General features: G+C 38.7%; 1 protein-coding gene across 5 annotated transcripts in view; it reads left to right on the forward strand.

Annotated features, from left to right (window-relative positions):
- LOC101745072 (insulin receptor substrate 1-B) overlaps positions 1-18,484 on the forward strand; it is a 39,906-nt gene that overhangs the window by 19,703 nt on the left and 1,719 nt on the right. For 2 of the 5 annotated variants that reach the window (XM_038021685.2, XM_038021686.2), the window contains exons 3-10: positions 1,760-1,885; positions 2,670-2,809; positions 10,578-10,685; positions 13,310-13,627; positions 15,717-15,815; positions 17,029-17,131; positions 17,270-17,413; positions 18,018-18,252. In XM_038021685.2, coding sequence (XP_037877613.1) covers positions 1,760-1,885; positions 2,670-2,809; positions 10,578-10,685; positions 13,310-13,627; positions 15,717-15,815; positions 17,029-17,131; positions 17,270-17,413; positions 18,018-18,252 — 1,273 coding nt within the window. The remainder of the gene's footprint in view (positions 1-1,759; positions 1,886-2,669; positions 2,810-10,577; positions 10,686-13,309; positions 13,628-15,716; positions 15,816-17,028; positions 17,132-17,269; positions 17,414-18,017; positions 18,253-18,484) is intronic. The other 3 variants (XM_038021688.2, XM_038021687.2, XM_038021689.2) reach the window with 3 other exon arrangements.

Here is an 18,484-nt window from a genome sequence, read left to right on the forward strand (position 1 = left end):
TGACGAATACCGTGACCAATAGGATAGCGCGAGTTCAGTATTCTCTCGTATTTATGGCTAGGGCTTCTTTAAATTGATGAAGAGTTTTTAATAGTGGGTAACGCAATGTTTTACCACCAGCAATACGTGTTCGTAAGGCAAATACCCCAGCGTAAATGACTTACCATCAATAGCGACGCGTGCTTGGCTGTCGCAGCCTTGAAACAGTGTGCTCCAAGCTCTACAACGGCCCTCTTGTCTAATAACTGCACCGTGTGGTTCACGTTCGATTCTAATTCGATCGACTACTTGTGAGTCTGCGCGGGTGGGTACCACCACTCTGCCTATTTCTGCCGTGAAGCAGTAATGCGTTTCGGTTTGAAGGGTGGGGCAGCCGTTGTACTGTTAAAGCTTCTCAGCTTAGAACTCTTGTCTCAAGATGGGTATTTACGTCGTAGATGTCTATGGGCTCCGGTAACCATTTAACACAGATGAGCCGTAAAGCTCGTTCACTCATCTAAGCAATACAAAAATGTATAATTTGTTAAAGATTTGGTATTGAGTCTGGCTGTAATTGTTCACGTCCTGAATGTGGCACCCGGTAGGCACTCGTCACACAGGAGAAATTCCAAACCCAACAATAGACAATAAAATGTTACTTTTCATTTATTTCTATAGTTAAGCTAAAAATAAAAACAAGTCATCAATAATCATCATCATCAATAATCATCATCAGTCATCAATATAAAAAAATTGATACCTCACTCTAACAGATCATTATCGATTGCGGTCTCCAAGTGTTTGTCTAGTGTCGTCACTTTACGCTGAATGTTTACAGTGATATTGTGTTTTTTAAATGACGTCTTTTTCAAACTAAATTTCAGGAGATTTCACGTATGCCGTTAGAAAAACTCGACTAGCAGTGCTAGGGTTAATTGAGTCGACTATTATCAAAGCCGGCAATGTGACTTTTGGACAATTATTGGTAAATCAGAAAAACGAATTATTGACTTTGTATTCCATTGGCAGTCACAAAACTCTTCTGAACGACATCTTAGATAAACAACAGGTGAAATTAATACTTTATTTAATGCTGGTTTTGAACCGTATTCTTTGAACAAGACGATTATATTCAAATCAATCTGTATTGACATATCAATAACATTTTTTTGTCCAAACGCACAGATTGCCACCTTTGATAGTAGACGACTCAATTGTGAGTCCACACGCTTACGTTCGCCGTGAAGTTTTCATGTGTTCAATTAACTCTGATCGAGTTGGGTGGGGATGTTTACACTGTTCCGTAACCCTGTGTGTCTACGTCGCCCAAAACACGTCATTACGGATCCTCCCGATCCATTAACGATGCTTCTAGGTACCACAAGCACCAGTCACCGTCCTCGTCACACCCATCGCTTGCGACGAAGGGCTCGACGAGCGTATTAACCCATAGACACAGCCCACTGAGTTTCTCGCCGGATCTTCTCAGTGGGTCGCGTTTCCGATCCGGTGGTAGATTCTGCGAAGCACTGCTCTTGCTAGGGCCAGTGTTAGCAACACTCCGGTTTGAGCCCCGTGAGCTCACCTACACGTTAGGGTGAAGCTGAAATAGCATTTATATTAATTAGCATAGGTAGGAAAAAAACCCTGTGCTGACCCTCTAACACCAAAGAGGATGGAGATAGTCTTATCATTTAAAAAAATAATAATAAAGTACTGCTTCATCGTGCTGTGTGAATGTGAGTGGTCTTCATAATAAGATCGGCTCGTTTAAAAACAGGTGCGGGGATTCAGAGTGCTTCTTCTACATGGAAGTCGGAAGGCAGACTACGACGGGAGCCGGCGAACTTTGGATGCTCTGCGACGATTCGAACATAGCGCAGAGCATGCACTCTACTATACTACTGTGAGTATGCATGCAGTTAGCGACGCCCGTATATCCTCCACTGTGAGCTTTGCATGTTTCAGTGACCTCGAGGGGTCATATCAGATTCACCTAGTGGCACTTTTTTTTCTACTTGTTTCAATGACATCGAGGGGTCAGACTAGATTCAGCTAGTCGTACTTTTTTCTCCTGCCTATTTCAGTGACCTCAAGGGGTCATACTAGATTCACCTAGTCGCACTTTTTTTGCTGCCCGCTTTATTGACCTCGAGGGGTCATACTAGGTTTGAGCCCCTTGATCTCACCTACTAGCCCGGCGACGCTGACATGGTCTCTCTAGACCATCAACTTAGTAGAGTAAGGAAAAAAAGTGGTCACCTGTGGCTCCTCGCCTAATACTTGAAATCGGACTGCATCTTTCATTGGTAGATCTTATTTGTAAATTAATATAATGTATAATGGAGCATGGGCGACCTAACGGGTGCTTCTGCATATACAGCGTCAACGCAACCACGACCTTTCTGACAAGAGTGTCCGACTGAGAAAAAGAAGACAAGAGATCTTCCACCGAGCGGGTGAAATCGCTTCATAGACCGACGGTCCAAAATAAATGTTGTTGTTCGGAACTTGTAATATGCAAGCTTATCTTGAAAATGTCGTTAGAGAGAGATACCTAGATGTACGTCAAATATTTTTGTTCCGTAACGCGCCTACCGTCACAAAGTTATTCTCAATGAGAACGAACTACAGTTTCGATACGTCGATGGAACATATGTAATTCGATCTTGCGTCTCTTTCGTTTCCAGAGCGATGCGAGACTGCGCGAAAGAGACAGAGCACGAGCGCGACCACATCGTCATGCACAAGAACTACGAGGGCTCCAACACGCTGCCGACCAGACGACAGACGTACTCCGACGGCAAGGGTCGAGCCGGCCTCACCAACGGTAAGGGCATCTATAGACGCGTCGACTCTGATAATGTCAGTGAATTGGTATTGTACTATTCACCGACCTGTGACCGGCTTATTCTTTCAGCATACCTACTTTATTTTCCGAATTAACGTTGATCAATGAACGTAATCTATACACGTTGTATTCTACATGATTTTGCACAATTTAAAACTTGCACGTATTGAATAAGATTTTAAACATTTCGTTGTAAAGCAACCCACAACCAACAGATGGCGCTGTAAACAATATTTACAAAAAAATAAAACAAAATAAGGACTAACATTGTCAATTGGAATGTTCTATAAAAAAGAAAGCGTTTCAAAATAATGCGTGACATTTATAAATATACGTCACATATAAGTTTTTCACTGATCAATTAAACAATGCGAAAGTTTAGTATTGGACAGATCTATTTAAACATTTTTACGTTCGTTTATCAACGCCCTAATTGTAGCATTATTAGTGGGTTATAATGAAATGCTGTCAAACAAATATTAGTTATGATAATTGAATAGTATTGTGGCTCAGTACAAATGTAGTTTTAGTAGCTGCCTGTTTAGTAGCATCTGTGACTAACATCTGATGGTAGCGTAGGACTGCACTCCTCCCCGGGTACATACACACTGGCGCACTGTATTCTCTTATAAGGGCGGTTTAATCTCGCTTTTATTCTATACGTTTAGCGTTATCGAGTTCTATGGTTAAAATCTAAATAAATTTCAATGCGGTAGTAGCATTTTTTTGGGTTTTTTCGATTCGTAGATATAATTAAAACTACTTTTACGGGTTAATGTGATTTACGGGCGGCAACATGTTTGAAATGCCGAAATTTCTGCGACGAAAAGAAGTAAATACAGTCTCATTTGCAAATGAGTTCAGATTATTTGTTATAAAAGAGATTATAAATTCATTTAAAACTTAAAATAAAAATAAATTGGATCAAAATTAATAAAATTTATTCTAACATTAAGAACGGCGCGATAGGGCGGTATCAAGCCTAAATCTATCACTATTAGTGTCGCGTCCATTCATTTTTCAAATTTTGACGGTAGTCTGCAGAATATTTTTTTTTTCCTACGTAAGTTGATAGCCTTGAGAGGCTATTTCAGCGGAACCTTAACTAATAGGTAAGCTCACGGGGCTCAAACCTGATGACGTTGCTAACACGAACCCTAGCAAGAGCCGTGCTTCGCAAAATCTACCACCGGATCGGAAACGCGGCCCACTGAGAAGATCCAGCAAGAAACCCAGTGGGCTGTCTGAGGGTTAATTTACTCGTCGAGCCCTTCGTCGCAAGCGACGGGTTTGACGAGAACGATGACCGGTGCAGAATATCATAGTGGAACAACAAAACCTTAGTAGCTCGTTAAAACTGGAAACTATTCCAAAGTCGGTAATTGTAAAATGATTATATCGCGGCTGCGGGAGGCCAGGCTGTCATCTTGTAGACACAATTTTTTTAAGGGATTTTAAAACCTGGTAACTAAGACCTTTAGGTCATGTCTTATTATGTATTTGAGACATTAATCAACTGGGATGAAATTAAATTAAATGAGATGAGATGATATGGGATGAAATATAATCTCAGTAAAATGGTGGTCATTTACTGAGATTTTTTCAGATGACTTTTTGAAGGATCCCGAGAAGTTACGTCTAGCGGCTTTGTTTCCCACATTTGTGCACACACATGTGGGATGCAGGCTTCAGACAATTAATAAAAGTTTCGCGTTTACTACTTCCACGTTTTATTAAAGCACTATAAATTAAAATTACAATCGTTTTCGTCGTGCTCGTGCTTCGTTCGTCGTCGTTCATCCAACTGTCATTCTGTCATCTCACACGTCATCCCCTTCCATTCTCGATATACCGCTGCGTTCACAAACATCAACTTGCATCCATCATATCATGCGTTCAATAAAACATCATTCCCACATTCGGCCGTCCTGCACGTAAGTCTGTCCTCAGAGTTACCTTTTTATAACACTAACATCTTAAAACATAGAGAAAGTTATACAAAAAGTTATAAATCATTCTTAAACAAAACAATTAACAACTATTACATTAACATCATATGACTAAAGACTGAACATATTACAACAAAACTAACTTAAAAAAAAAACAAAACTCATCTTATGATAAAAGGATATTAGAACATCGTATGCTAATAAATGTAACATAATAGAACTATAACTAGGGTTAACAATATAGTTCACTCATCTTTTCATACTACCAATCTTGAACTCATCCTTTCTGTTTATTCAGTCACTTAAGTAATCAGGCCACTTTTTCATAAAATCAGCAGATGTAGTAGTCTTGTTAGGGCCTTCAACTTGTGCGTTAGCCTTCTCAACATTGTATCTATTCTTTCTTTTGACCTTTACTATTCGATATGGTCCCAAAAACTTTGGTTTCAGTTTCATTCCTGTACCAAACTGAGTCCTTTTCACAGTTACTAAGTCGCCTTCCTTGTATATAGTACATTCTTTCATTTTCTTGTTGTAATTTCTTCTATTTTCTTCTTGTACTTTAAATATTTGTTTCTTCGCTTCCTTCCTAAGTTCTTCTCTACTGTCAATGAAATTGTGTCTTTCTTCTTCCATCAAAAGGTCCAGTAATTGAATATCTTCTTTCCTCTTCATTTTTATTCCAAAGAGTAATTGAAATGGGGTACTATTTATACTCCTGTGGTAAGTACTGTTGAGTGCTCTTTGAACTCTGCTTACCAACTTATACCACAATGTAGGTTTCTCAACTGAAAGTTTTGTCAGTACTGAAATTATTGTTCTATGAACCCTTTCAACCTGACCGTTTCCTCTGGGAACCCCTGTTGTTATTTTTACATGCTCTATTTCTTCCTCTTTACAGTACTGTGCAAAATCGTTACTCGTAAATGCAGTCCCTCTATCTGAAATAATTCTTATAGGATTACCAAATACTTGTTGATGTATTTCCAGCTTATTTAACACTTCTTGGGTAGATGTACTCTTTGTAGGGAACAACCATACAAACTTGGTGAATGCGTCAACAATAGTCAATATGTAATTATATTGCTTACGTGTCTCCGTAAGTGGTCCAATGTGGTCCAGGTGAAGTGTATGTAATGGTGTGTCACCCTTTTCTATGGGATTCAAAAATCCTTCTCGTTTACCTTCTTTACGGGATGCTAACAGACAAGGTATGCATGTAGCAATATAATCCTCAATCTTTTTCTCTAATTTTGGTATGTAATAATCCTTATTAATCAATTCCATTGTTTTCTTCTTTGAAAAATGACCATTATCATGCGCCCTCTTAATAATTTCAATTTCCATCTTCTGTGGTACAACCAAACAATGTTGTGGTCCCTTGCAGAGTAATCCTCCTTGCAAATAAAAGTCATTATATAGTTTACCATCTCTCAGAATATTCATAATTGCATTTAATCCGTTGTCACTCTCTTGCGCACGTCTTAAATCACTATGTAGGTCTGAAAATATAAGAGCTACATATGGGTTTCGGCTTAGAGCATCTGTGTGTTTCATCTTCGAACCTTCACGATGTTCAATAGTGAAATCATAATCTTGTAAGAACAATATCCATCGTGCCACTCTCGTACTCATTGCTAGATCTTTTTTATTCAGTGTCATTTGAAAAGCTTTGCAGTCTGTAACTATCTTAAAATGCTTTCCGTATAAATAATGTCTAAACTTCTTTATACCTTCTATTATAGCCAAAGCTTCTAGCTCATAACTTGTATATTTACTCTCAGCGTCAGTTGTTCGCTTGCTCATATAATGTACTGGATGTAGTTCACTGCTGTCATCTTTCTGTAATAATATAGCCGCATATGCTATACTTGAGGCATCTGTATGAAGTTCTGTTCCTGCTTTTGGTTCATAAATTTTCAATACAGGTTTACTGGTCAACTTTTCCTTAAGCATATTGAAAACTAATCTATGTTCATTGTTAAATTCAAACTTCTTATCCTTTCTTAACATATCAGTAAGAGGTCGTGCTATCACTGCATAATTTTGTATGTATTTTCTAAAATAGGAACAAAGTCCTAAGAAACTTTGTAGTTGCTTCTCATTTCTCGGCTCAGGAAATTTAATGACAGCATCTGTCTTTCCCGATGATGGCATAACTGTTCCACCTTCAATAACATGTCCTAAATATTCCACTTTTCTTACTAATAATTGAGATTTCTTCCAGTTTATTTGTAATCCGTATTCCATAGCCAATTGTAATACTTCTCGCAATCGTGCAACAGCTTGAGCTTCATTTATAGCCGGTATCAACAAATCATCGATAAATACTATGACAATACCCCTCGTTATCAAGTCTCTAAATATTATTGAAATAAATCTTGTAAAAACTTTGGGACAAATTGATAAACCAAAGGGTGCCTTTAAAAATTCATATTGGCCGTTCATTGTTACAAAAGATGTATACTTAATAGAATCCTTGCTGACCCTTAAATGAAAAAATCCATTTTTAAAATCAAGTGCACTAAATATTCTCGCAGGTGCCAGTCTGTCAATAAGTTCATCGATAATGGGTAGCGGGTATTCATCCTTGAGCATTTTCCTATTAATTAATCTATAATCAACACATATTCTTATGTTTCCGTTTTTCTTTCTGACAAGAACAATTGGGCTAGTATATTCAGAAAAGCTTACCCGAATAACTCCTTGTTCCAGCCACTCCTTAACCTGTTTATCTACCTCATCCTGTTCTTTTGGTGAGATGCGTCGTGGTCGTTGAGCCACTGGGATGTCGTCTTTAAGTGTGATTTTCAACTCAATGGGAGCCTCTTTAGTTTGACATGGCCGATATTCATCTACTAACCTAGTCACTTCATTCCTCACATTTTCATTCATAACATGACCTACAATGTCAATAGAACATGGAAAACAATTTACCTTAAACAACCAATCATTTGGTTTCATCCATACCAAACCATCTTTCATAACTGTAATAACATTTCTTAAAAATTCATGTCCCAATATCACTTTAATAGGTATACTGTCTCTAGGAATCACATAAAATATTATATCACGATACGTGTAGCCGTCGATTTCAATGTTTGTTTTAAATTGTTCACTTGATATTACCTTTGATGAGCCTAAACCGGTAAGAACTGTGTTTACATTTTTAAAACACGTCGGAGAGCCTATTTGCTCATAATAGTCCATGGTTACTAAATTAACTTCACTACCAGTATCAATTAATGCATGAATTTCGTTATTATTACACAATTTTACTAATTTCAAAGTTTTTTTCAACACTTTACATTCTTTATTTACTTTTAAAATGTCAACGTCACTGTTATGACATTTGTCGCGCACCGTACTGTTCGCAGAGCCAATCACAGCATTCATAGCGTTGTGAACTTCGTCAGATTGATTTTCGAAAATTGTGTTCGCGCCCTCCTGCGTCGTAGCGATATACGTGCGTTTCGGTTGCTGCTCCGTTCTCGCGCTGCTAGCCGTAGCCGATGACGCCTCCGCCTTTGCTGGACATTGTGAAGAAATATGGCCGAACACGTTGCAGTTGAAACACTTTTTTCCTTGCATCTTTTTCGGGCAATCTTCACTTTTATGACTCTTTTCTCCACAGCTATAACATCGAACTTTTGATGACCATTCTCTTGTATTAGTAATTTTCTGCTCTTTTCCGTAAATAGGTTCTTTCTTCATTTTTTCTTTCAAAATCTCGTATATTTTTAATTTCTCCTTTAATTCAGCGTACGTTGTGACTCCATATAGCATTATTTTATTTATTTCTTGATCTTGTATGCCATCTACAACATATTTTATAGCCACGTAGTCCGCCATTTTGCCTCGGCGTCCAAGCTCTTTCATGGCAAACATGTAGTCAATGCATGATTCATTTGATTTTTTCTTTTTAGCACTCATCATTTCGTGAATAGTCTTGGCGTCTATGGTGTCAGGGAACTCCTTACTGATGGCTATCTTTAAAGTATCCCAGCATGGAAACGTTTTTTCAGAATTTAACCACAAAGCTGCCGTGCCGGTTAATGACCGTCGAGCCACTAATAACCGTTGCTTTGGTGTCCACTCGAATATGTCACCATTTTCCTCTATATCTTGTATCCACTTTGTTACAGCATAAGTTTTGTCTTTGCCGTCAAACTTCCTGATGATATTCTCCGTTAAGTGAAACATTCCACCACGCGTTGGTCGATCGAAAATACTGTCGTCGTCATCGAAGGACTGGCTTTTTGATCGTCGTCTTGCCATCCTCGTGTATTAATCTTTTGTGATCGTCGTACACAATGAAGATTTAAATACGTCGTGTGTATATTCGTACAATTGACGCGTTGTTTGTTTCTCGTAATGGCGTCGAAACAATTATTATTACTTGCCTTTTCGTCGTGCTCGTGCTTCGTTCGTCGTCGTTCATCCATCTGTCATTCTGTCATCTCACACGTCATCCCCTTCCATTCTCGATATACCGCTGCGTTCACAAACATCAACTTGCATCCATCATATCATGCGTTCAATAAAACATCATTCCCACACACATATTAAACAGTTAATAAACCACCGTTATTACACATTCAAACCTGAAGATACATTAAATAGACAAAATAAAACAAATCACACAACTTCACTCCTCGCGTTCCCGCCAAAAAATCCTGTAGACACAACGGAATAATATTACGTTTACCCGCCACGACAACCACAACTGAATTCGGTGTTGCCCGCTCTCAATTAAAACTACCATTTAGTCAATTACAAAACTAACAATCGCCGCCTAAACAACACAACAATCTACCAATGATAAGAATAACAAAATAAATAATAATGCTGAAAATGATTTTTCATTCTTTCAAAATGTTACACGCCATGAAATAAAATATATACATAATTAAGCCTTAAAAGCGGTTTTGATTAGAAAGTCTAGAATGATTTTAATTCAAAAGTACTAGGTACATATACCACATAATTTTAATAAAAGCGAGATTAAGTCTGTTCATTTCAAAGATTTATTGTAGTCAATACAATATGAAAATATATAAACCACGTAATTAACAATAATAACGTGAATAAAACATTTTTATTGTTATTAATAAATTGTGAATAGTTTTTGTGATTAATAAAAAACGATACCGATACGAATTTAGTGTAAATAAATACAAGTTCAACTGTGTTTATTTACAAAAACGATCGTAAAACAATTTTGGATCTAGTCAATAAAATCAATCTGAAAGAAATATTTTGTCTCTATCAACTTGTGATTTGATTTTGTTTTAACATTGCAAGTATCAATCAATTAGCTGTTGAACGTTGATAATAATATTTTCGTAGATAGCTATTAACATAGCTTTGTATACAGTTTTACTTAAAGCGTAGATTTTTACAGAATAAGGTAAAATGCAAAACTGTTGGGACGTATTCTTAGCAGGGTCTGTTTTTTCACCCGCTTTAAATAATAACTTGGATGGTTTTCTAGAATTTATTAAAAATTACTTTTAAAAGACACAAACAAATGGTAGAAATTTTGCTGCAGTAATGGAGGGAAAATGCAATGACATAGATTATACTGATGAGATAGATTATACAAACTCAACAGTATCTCTCTCTCAGTCCCATGCAATTGAAAACCGTCCGAGATGGTTAAGACCATTTCCCTATAATTTCGATAAACGAACAATCAACCTAGTCTTACTGAAGGTCTTAGAAGGTTGAATTCTTCAAGTCTGTCGCCTACCGCAACAGTATGCTAGATGAATGAGTCTAGCGGGCAAACATTCCAGAGGCGGCTGGATTGTGCGTGGGCGCCTGCATCAGGCAGTGTGTCTGTGCGGGGGACGACTCGCTGCCCCTCGCCCCCCTCACGCCCCTCACCCCGCTCGCCCCTCACGGTACGGATGCCCCCAACACGCCCGCCACAGCTCGCGACGGTAACCTCTTATAGTGTGTCCGTCGCTAGCTGTACGTTACACGCTTGACAGTTGAATCTTGTCATATCGAATTAATAAAATTGTTCTAAAAAAAAATATAGTAAATTCTTATCTATGATTCATTTGTCAAGGGCGTAACTAATAATGCGTAGGTATTGCCGCTTGCGCTGTGATCGATGTATGGGTGTTGCCACTAACAAAAAAGCCTTCAATGCTACCAATTAAAAAAAAATTAATGGGATATTATAAATATGAATATTTTGTGGCGCTTACAAAATTTTATAGAGCTACTAATGTTTTTTTTTTATTTGTTATTGTTTACTTAATTATTATTTTTCGACGATTTCGTATTTCTGATCTCGGATCGACTGAAAGAATTATGAATAAGTAAAAACGAGAATCGCTTAAAACATTAATAAAAAAAAAAAAAAGAATTTAATGTCTTGATGTTTCATAAAAAGGATTGATTGTTAAGTGCCAGCTGTATAAAACAGATAAATAATGAATATGTCACCTGATACGTGCGGTTAAGTTTATAATTAACTAAATAAAATAATAAAACATTATAAACAATAATACGGAATAAAAAATTAAAAAAAAGCATGAGCGATGCTAAAAAATATCGATGATATATCAGATTTTAATTTATTCGTATATATTAGTGGGTAATAAATATTATTATTTATGTTTGTGCGAACTCTAGTAAGCACAGCGGGGGGTGAAGTGAAAGGAGTGAAGTATTCATATTAATGTTCATTTGTTTCTTCCAGTCACCAGTTTTTATTTTATTATTTTAAATGTAAATAGTTCCGTTTGATTATACAGTATGTGGATTTTTAACAAGCTTAGCCAACCAGCTTTGGCGCTTAAAACTAACTATATTTAATTGTAAGAATGTTAACTTATTATTAGTGTAGTGATTTAGCTTGTAATATCGAACGTTGAAACGTAAAATTTCAAGCCATGTTAAGCTTCGTCATACATACTGTGAATGTGAAATATTATTAAATAATAAATAGAATAAAGATTAATTCTTCGGTAGGCAGCGGCTTGGCTCTGCCCCTGGCATTGCCGAAGTCCACGGGTGATGGTAACCACTCACCATCAGGTGAGCCGTATGCTCGCCTGCCTACAAGGGCAATTTAGAAAGAGTTTTTTTATAATGGTCGGATTTTTTTTGAAATGTGCCCGTGAAAGAACCAAATTTATTTAATCGAAATTCTCTTTTAATAAGGAATGCTGTCTATAAAAGAAACGAACTAGCTCGCTTTGTCCTTGCCTTCACATTCGAGTGGTTCGCGAGACGCTTTGTCGATTTTCTCACTATCGCTCTTCCTAAGTTCGTATCTTTTCTCTCTAGCCGTAACGAATCTGTCGCAAGTTAAATTTTACTCTAAACGAGCCTAAAGAAGTTTCACTTCAAAAACTTGTTTTGTTTGTTTTGAATTCGGAGTTGAAATGGTATTATCAAATTAAAATTAAGAGAACAACAGGGTTCAAGTAGTGTTTATAGTAACATGAGTAGGTACAACTGTCTACGCATTTATGCCGCGAAGCCAAACTTTGTACCTTGTTAAATAATACGATTCGTTCTAATGTCACAAAGTAATGCTCGCATCATGATAGTCTAGTCTAATCATACAATAGTTAGTCTAGCGGCCACCTACCTCTAGGATATCTTATCTAGGACAATAGAAATATGTCGATTACTTGTTGTCAAAGATGTGTTTTACTAAAACAAATCTTGTCACATTCCCAGTATTGGACTAGTACGATATATTTCACGAATGGCTTACTAATTTATCGCACCCGTTTATTTATTCCTTAAAGTTTATAGCTTTATAAATATGTTTATTTTTTATGTGTATGTATGTGTAAGAAAATTGTATGATATTGCATGGTATAATTTTGCGGGGTTTGAAATTGGGTTTGGTCGGTCATAATATATGAGATAATGATATATAGAAATGTGGGTGAATCGCACGCATCACACGACACGATGTCCCTATAATACAGAAATCAGAGAATAATCACAACATCTGTTTCATTCACATTTCAAACAATTGCGACGGCGAGCGTGTTTGTACATAATAGTATAAATTGTTTCTTGCGTAAAAAGTTCGGTAAATCAAAATTATCTCTATCCGATGAAAATGTCTATTTTTTCATTCCCGTTTTGACCTCTTGTCTATGTGGCCATGAGCGGATTCATACGATATAATAAAATTTCTATAGTAGATCTGTGTTTATAAGCTACTCTCAAATAACAAAAAATTACAAAATGATATCAGCTTCAAAGTTAAGAAATGACGCTCACTGATTTTGTAATATAAAATCTGAGTCACATCTATGTGACAGGATATCAAAATTCTGTTCATTTACGTTATTTCTCTATAATACAAAATATGCTCATGTTGAGTTATAGTTTTGTACTTGTACTGTATATGTTTTGAAATAGAAGAAAATCGCGTCGGATTTAAGAACGAACCCCGCCGTCGCTCACATGTAACACACACATAACCATCGCACCGGGTGTCGCTTGGTGTCATATGTTTTACGTGTTGCTTGTCATTTGTCTTCCGCAGCCGAAAACCAAGCGCCGAATAACCCACTAACCGACAAAAAGGAGAACAGGCGCGCTCTAAAACACACTAGGACGATATCGTTGCCGAGCGGCTGTCCGTTATTCCAAGAGCCGCCGAAGATCGCGCACGAGAGGACTCGGTCCGAGCCCTTGACGGGGGACGAAGTCGATAGAGTGATCCTAGAGAAGGCCGTCTCGCACTCTTCCTTTAAAGCGATCAATGGAAGTGACGCGCCGCTGAAGAAAACGCAGTGGTCGCGCCGGGCCAGTACCGGCACGGGCTCGCGACTGCCGAAGCTGTCGCCGGCGCACACCAAGAGTATGTATCATTAGGTCGAGCATGAACTACGTGTAGCCACACTTATTTTGTTCGCTGGGCGCCTTTGTGTTATTGTTTCGCGCGTTTTTTCCCACCCGTAAACGTAAATTAAAATGATCGGTGTGCTTAGTGCGAGTTTTTTAACGTTCTCGATAGCGTAAAAGTTAACTAAAATTTGTGTGGAGTTGGAACGGTTGCGGAGGACAGGAAGTAATGGAGGAACATAGTCCTAACAAAATTTCTTCGTAAAGTAACGTAAAGGAACTGAGGAACACGCCGCACGGAGAGGTAGGGAACATTTGCTGAAGTTTGCCGCTAGGGGCGCTGTTCCAATCGCATACAAATTTGAGTTAACTTTTACTCTATCAAGAACGTTAAAGAGTTCACATTAAGTACACTGGTGACATGATAGCAGTTTTGCCGGTTTTTAATCGGAGGCTACTGGTATCCGGCCTCAAAATATTATTACTCTTACCTCAGCCATCTTAACTGGTTGTAAGGGCTTCTGTGAGTCGACAAGTGCTCACCCAAATTTGTAATGGAGAAACTTTAAGAGTAGGTTTGTCTTTAATATAATGCAGAAAATCGTATCGATTACTTCCATCGTCAGTAACAGTTTCTTAAAAAATAAAATAACACGTTCGATAAATCCGATGACTTTATAAGTTATTATGATTAAATAAATAAAAATATAATTTTACTAAACCGAATTTGTTAACGAACATTCCGCTAAACATTATTTTGAATGTGTAGTAACACCACGCATTAAATCTTCAAATATGATTTTTTTATTTTCAATAATTGTAATAATTTTATTAATGATTTTACGTAACCAGCCAACTTTTTTTTTCAATTAGTTGTTTGCATACATTTGTATGTAGAAAGGACTAAACGAGCCTTATTGTTAGAAATTTAAAATGCCCAAACGCATTTCTAAGTTAATGTTGCCAGGTTCAACAATATAAAAACGTACTATGACGTTGTTCATGCTCATTATGCTCACTCATTCAGTAATGTTAGCGTGTACATTGCATCACTAACCCCATAAATATTTTTCCAGATTAAAATTTTAATTTTTTTTTGGCGAGATGTTTTAGCCTTTTTGTGCTGCTCTAACTATTGTTTTTCAAACAGAACTAATTGCAAATTTTTTTGGCTTTAAATATTTTTTTTGTGTGTTGTATGAATTGTTTTAAAATGTATGTAAAAGCGTTTGCTTGTTAAGATTTATGTATAAATTTATGTATATTTAAAAATGTATCCGTTTGTTTTTGTATGATATGCACATATATTAGTTTGTATTATAAATGTTATGAAAGCTTTTAAGTTATTTTACATTTTTTTTTTATTGTTTGAGCAATGAAAATAACCCACTTTAAATTAAAAATGGATCCGCTTAACGCTCCTTTTAACGGTGTCAAAAAGCTTTAAGTGCTAAATTAAATTTTAGTTTTTAATGATTATGTTAAATCAACGTTCATATTTGAGTTTTTAAAGTGTTAATTAATTTATCATATTTTAATCGTTATTCATTATAATATTATAATAATTTTAATTTTAGATTTATTTGTTTTCATCTTTTAAATAAATAATTAATTAGCATATTCTTATATTTAAATCATAGATTGTTGTTTAAAATTTTAAAAGAAATTTGAATCTAACTAAAATGTGAAAATTTAGTTAACACTTTTACCAATAATGTTTTCAACGTTAAATTTGTGAAGATCATACGAAATCATAAATATAAAATACATGCTGTTTTAAATATATACTAAAGTGTATTAAAATTTAGAAATCTTCTCACTTGTGTGAAGACATGACATTAATTTTTTGTTAAAATAATGTTATACACTGAAATAGATTATTTTGCTACAAATCGTGAATACGTTAACATGTCAAATACGTACAGGGTTGCCATATTAACGTTTCAATTTTATTGGGAATTTTTTTTTCTATGACTTTCTTCTTCAATTTTGTTGTCTATTGAAGACGATATTATACATATATAAAAAAGCGTCAATTCGATTTGTTCATCGAAGTCTGGTCCTTGCTCTGTGCTGATGTGTGTGTGTGCATGCGTGTGTTGCAGACTCGACGACATTGCGGAGTCGCTGCGACAGTATGCCGGCCCGTGCCTGCTCCGCGCTCGACGTGGAGCGGCCCCCGCCCAGGCACTGCGATCTCGACGGTACGTTGCGGTCCAAGGGCACTCCCCAGTGCCGAAACGTGTCTAATCATTACATGTCCCACACGTGAACGGAGACTAAGGCTTTGATATTCAATGCCTATACTATAAATAGATGAGTGAACGTGTTCATGGCCCACCTGGGGCTTAGTGGTTACCGGAACCCGTAGACATCGACAACTTAAACATCGACACCCACTCACACCGTCTCAGTATAGTAGACCGAGCTTTATGACCTGGCGCCGAGTCTTGCTGGTAGGACCATTCTTGATTATTGAACATGGCGTTGTTAAGGGGCTTCACTACCTTCTCAAGAATGGTATCTTGATACACTTGTGCCGATGTTTTGATACCTTTTTCACAAAAGTATGGCTCAGTCACTCCTTCATAGCTAATACCCCACCAAACCATCACTGAAGTCGGATAGTGCCCACGTTGCACTCTGTCGACTAATTGGGAAGCTTCCTTAGAGTTTTGAGCATAAATACGGTCATTTTGTTTGTTAAAATGTTGCTCAATTGTAAAAATGTTCTCATCCGTAAACAATTTTTTTCTATGACCTCCCTTTGCGTACCGCCTCAGTAGTTGTTTCGATTTTACCACCCTATTCTTGAGATATAAGTTCTAAGGTCTCAATCACAACGGCTGCCCCACCCTTCAAACTGAAACGCATTACTGCTTCACGCCACGAATAGGCAGAGTGGTGGTACCTACCCGTGCGGACTCACAAGAGGTCCTACTACCAGTAATAGTGGCCGCCAGTGCCCATAAATATCAGATAAAGTTATGCCGTTTCATTAAGACTAAGTTGAAGTTCCGTGGTGGTGTGTCCTACCCTCCAAACTGGAAGCGCGACTGATTCGGTGGGACCCAGTGAGGCGGGCTCACACCACCACGTGACCGCCGCTGCCCGGTCCCCAGTGGGTCCCTCAGTCTCCCTCAGGCAGCCCTTGTAACTATACTGAGACCTTAGAACTTATATCTCCAGGTGGGTGGCGCATTTACGTTGTAGATGTCTATGGGCTCCAGTAATCACTTAACACCAGGTGGGCTGTAAACTCGTCCACCCTTCAAAGCAATAAAAAAATATATTATTGTAACTTCGACTTCAACGTTACAACGTTCTCCACTGTTCTCTGAACTGTTCCACCACCAGCCATCACGCTACACGTTAAATACAGTTGCATATTTTTAAAGTTTTTTTTTGTGTGTCCAGGTTTAGATATAGGCAGAGACGAGGTGGAGGGCACCGAGTGGTTGAGAACTCCTCGCATCCCCGAGGAACCAGATCCCTGTGACATGTCCAAAGACTTCATGCAGTGAGTATTTCCCGCACACCTCCCGCCGCCCCATGCACGTCCCCTCTGCGCGTCCCCCCTGCACGTCCCCCCTGCACGCCCCCCTCTACGCCGCCCTCTGTGCGTCCCCCAATAAAGACGTGTATTTGCCGGGTACAGTTGGCACGGTCGGAGCACGGAGGAGAGTCACGCGGTGGACGGGTACCTGCCGATGACCCCGGGCCACGACCTGCTGGCCGGGCTGGTCTCTGCGTCCAGCGGATCTGTATGCAGCGGTACTCCTTCTACGGATCCTAGGTTCAGGTGAGTGGCGCATGTCCCTTCCGACACGCTCGTGTGCTCAATTTAGTAAACAACTATTGCGTCACGTAACTGTTTCACACAAATAAACGTTTTAGAAGATTATGGGATGTAGCAAGTTCTATTAATGAAATCTCGAAGATATATATTATGTGGGAAACGCAACGTTTCGAGTGAAAGGGATGAATGTATGAGGAAGAAAGGGACGGAGGGGAGATGGTCAAGATGGCGATCGGGCGTAGTAGGAGTGTGAACGATTACGACGTGCTATCCTAATAAATTTTGTTACTTTTCCAAAAAACCTGCTATTTACTTTGAGCAAATCCCACATATATAAAATATATTAAAAAGATAACCAATGGCGCCAATCGTTCGCTAAAGTGAAGGAGAGGCGACCGACCCACCGGAGGAGGTGCCTTAGCCCCGCTGATGTCCCGGGACTGACGTAATCATGCCCTGTGTGCACAGGCTCAGGTGAACTAGTAGACGCCTCGTGGAAAATCTTTTGGCTCTGTTTTGTCCGGCATTGTTGATGTCCACGTCGGCGTGCCTTCGCTCCATCAGCGTCGAGTTGTGAGCGCTTGAGGACGTGTTTGTTCTGATCCAGCGAGTACCAGCTGGAGCCGGCGACGTCCCACATCGGCGTGGAGAGCCGCCCCCCGCGCGCCTACAGCGTGGGCTCCCGGCCCGCGCGCACAGCCCCCACCGAGCCGCGCCACCGCGCCTACAGCGCCGGCTCCAGCGCGCGCCACCGCTCGCACGCCGCGCACCCCGCGCTGCCCCGGGCCTCCGCCGAGGACCTCATGGAGCTCGACTTCTCCAACAACTCGCCCTCGAACAAGGTGCGTGAGGCCTGCTGTCTATTTAATTCAAACTTATAAGACAATAATACAATTATAAACCTTTCTAATGTACAGTCAAATGTCTGCATCCTGTAGCTGCCTCGTAGTCGCTTTGTAAGCCCAATGCAGCATCTACACGCTGTTGTATGCAGTACAAATACCTGTTATGACTTCACTATGCTAGTGAATAGGTAGATGGCTCGCCTGGTGTAAATCGATTACCGCAGCCAGT

This window comes from Bombyx mori, chromosome 3, assembly GCF_030269925.1.
Source record: "Bombyx mori chromosome 3, ASM3026992v2".
Taxonomy (NCBI): Eukaryota; Metazoa; Arthropoda; class Insecta; order Lepidoptera; family Bombycidae; genus Bombyx; species Bombyx mori.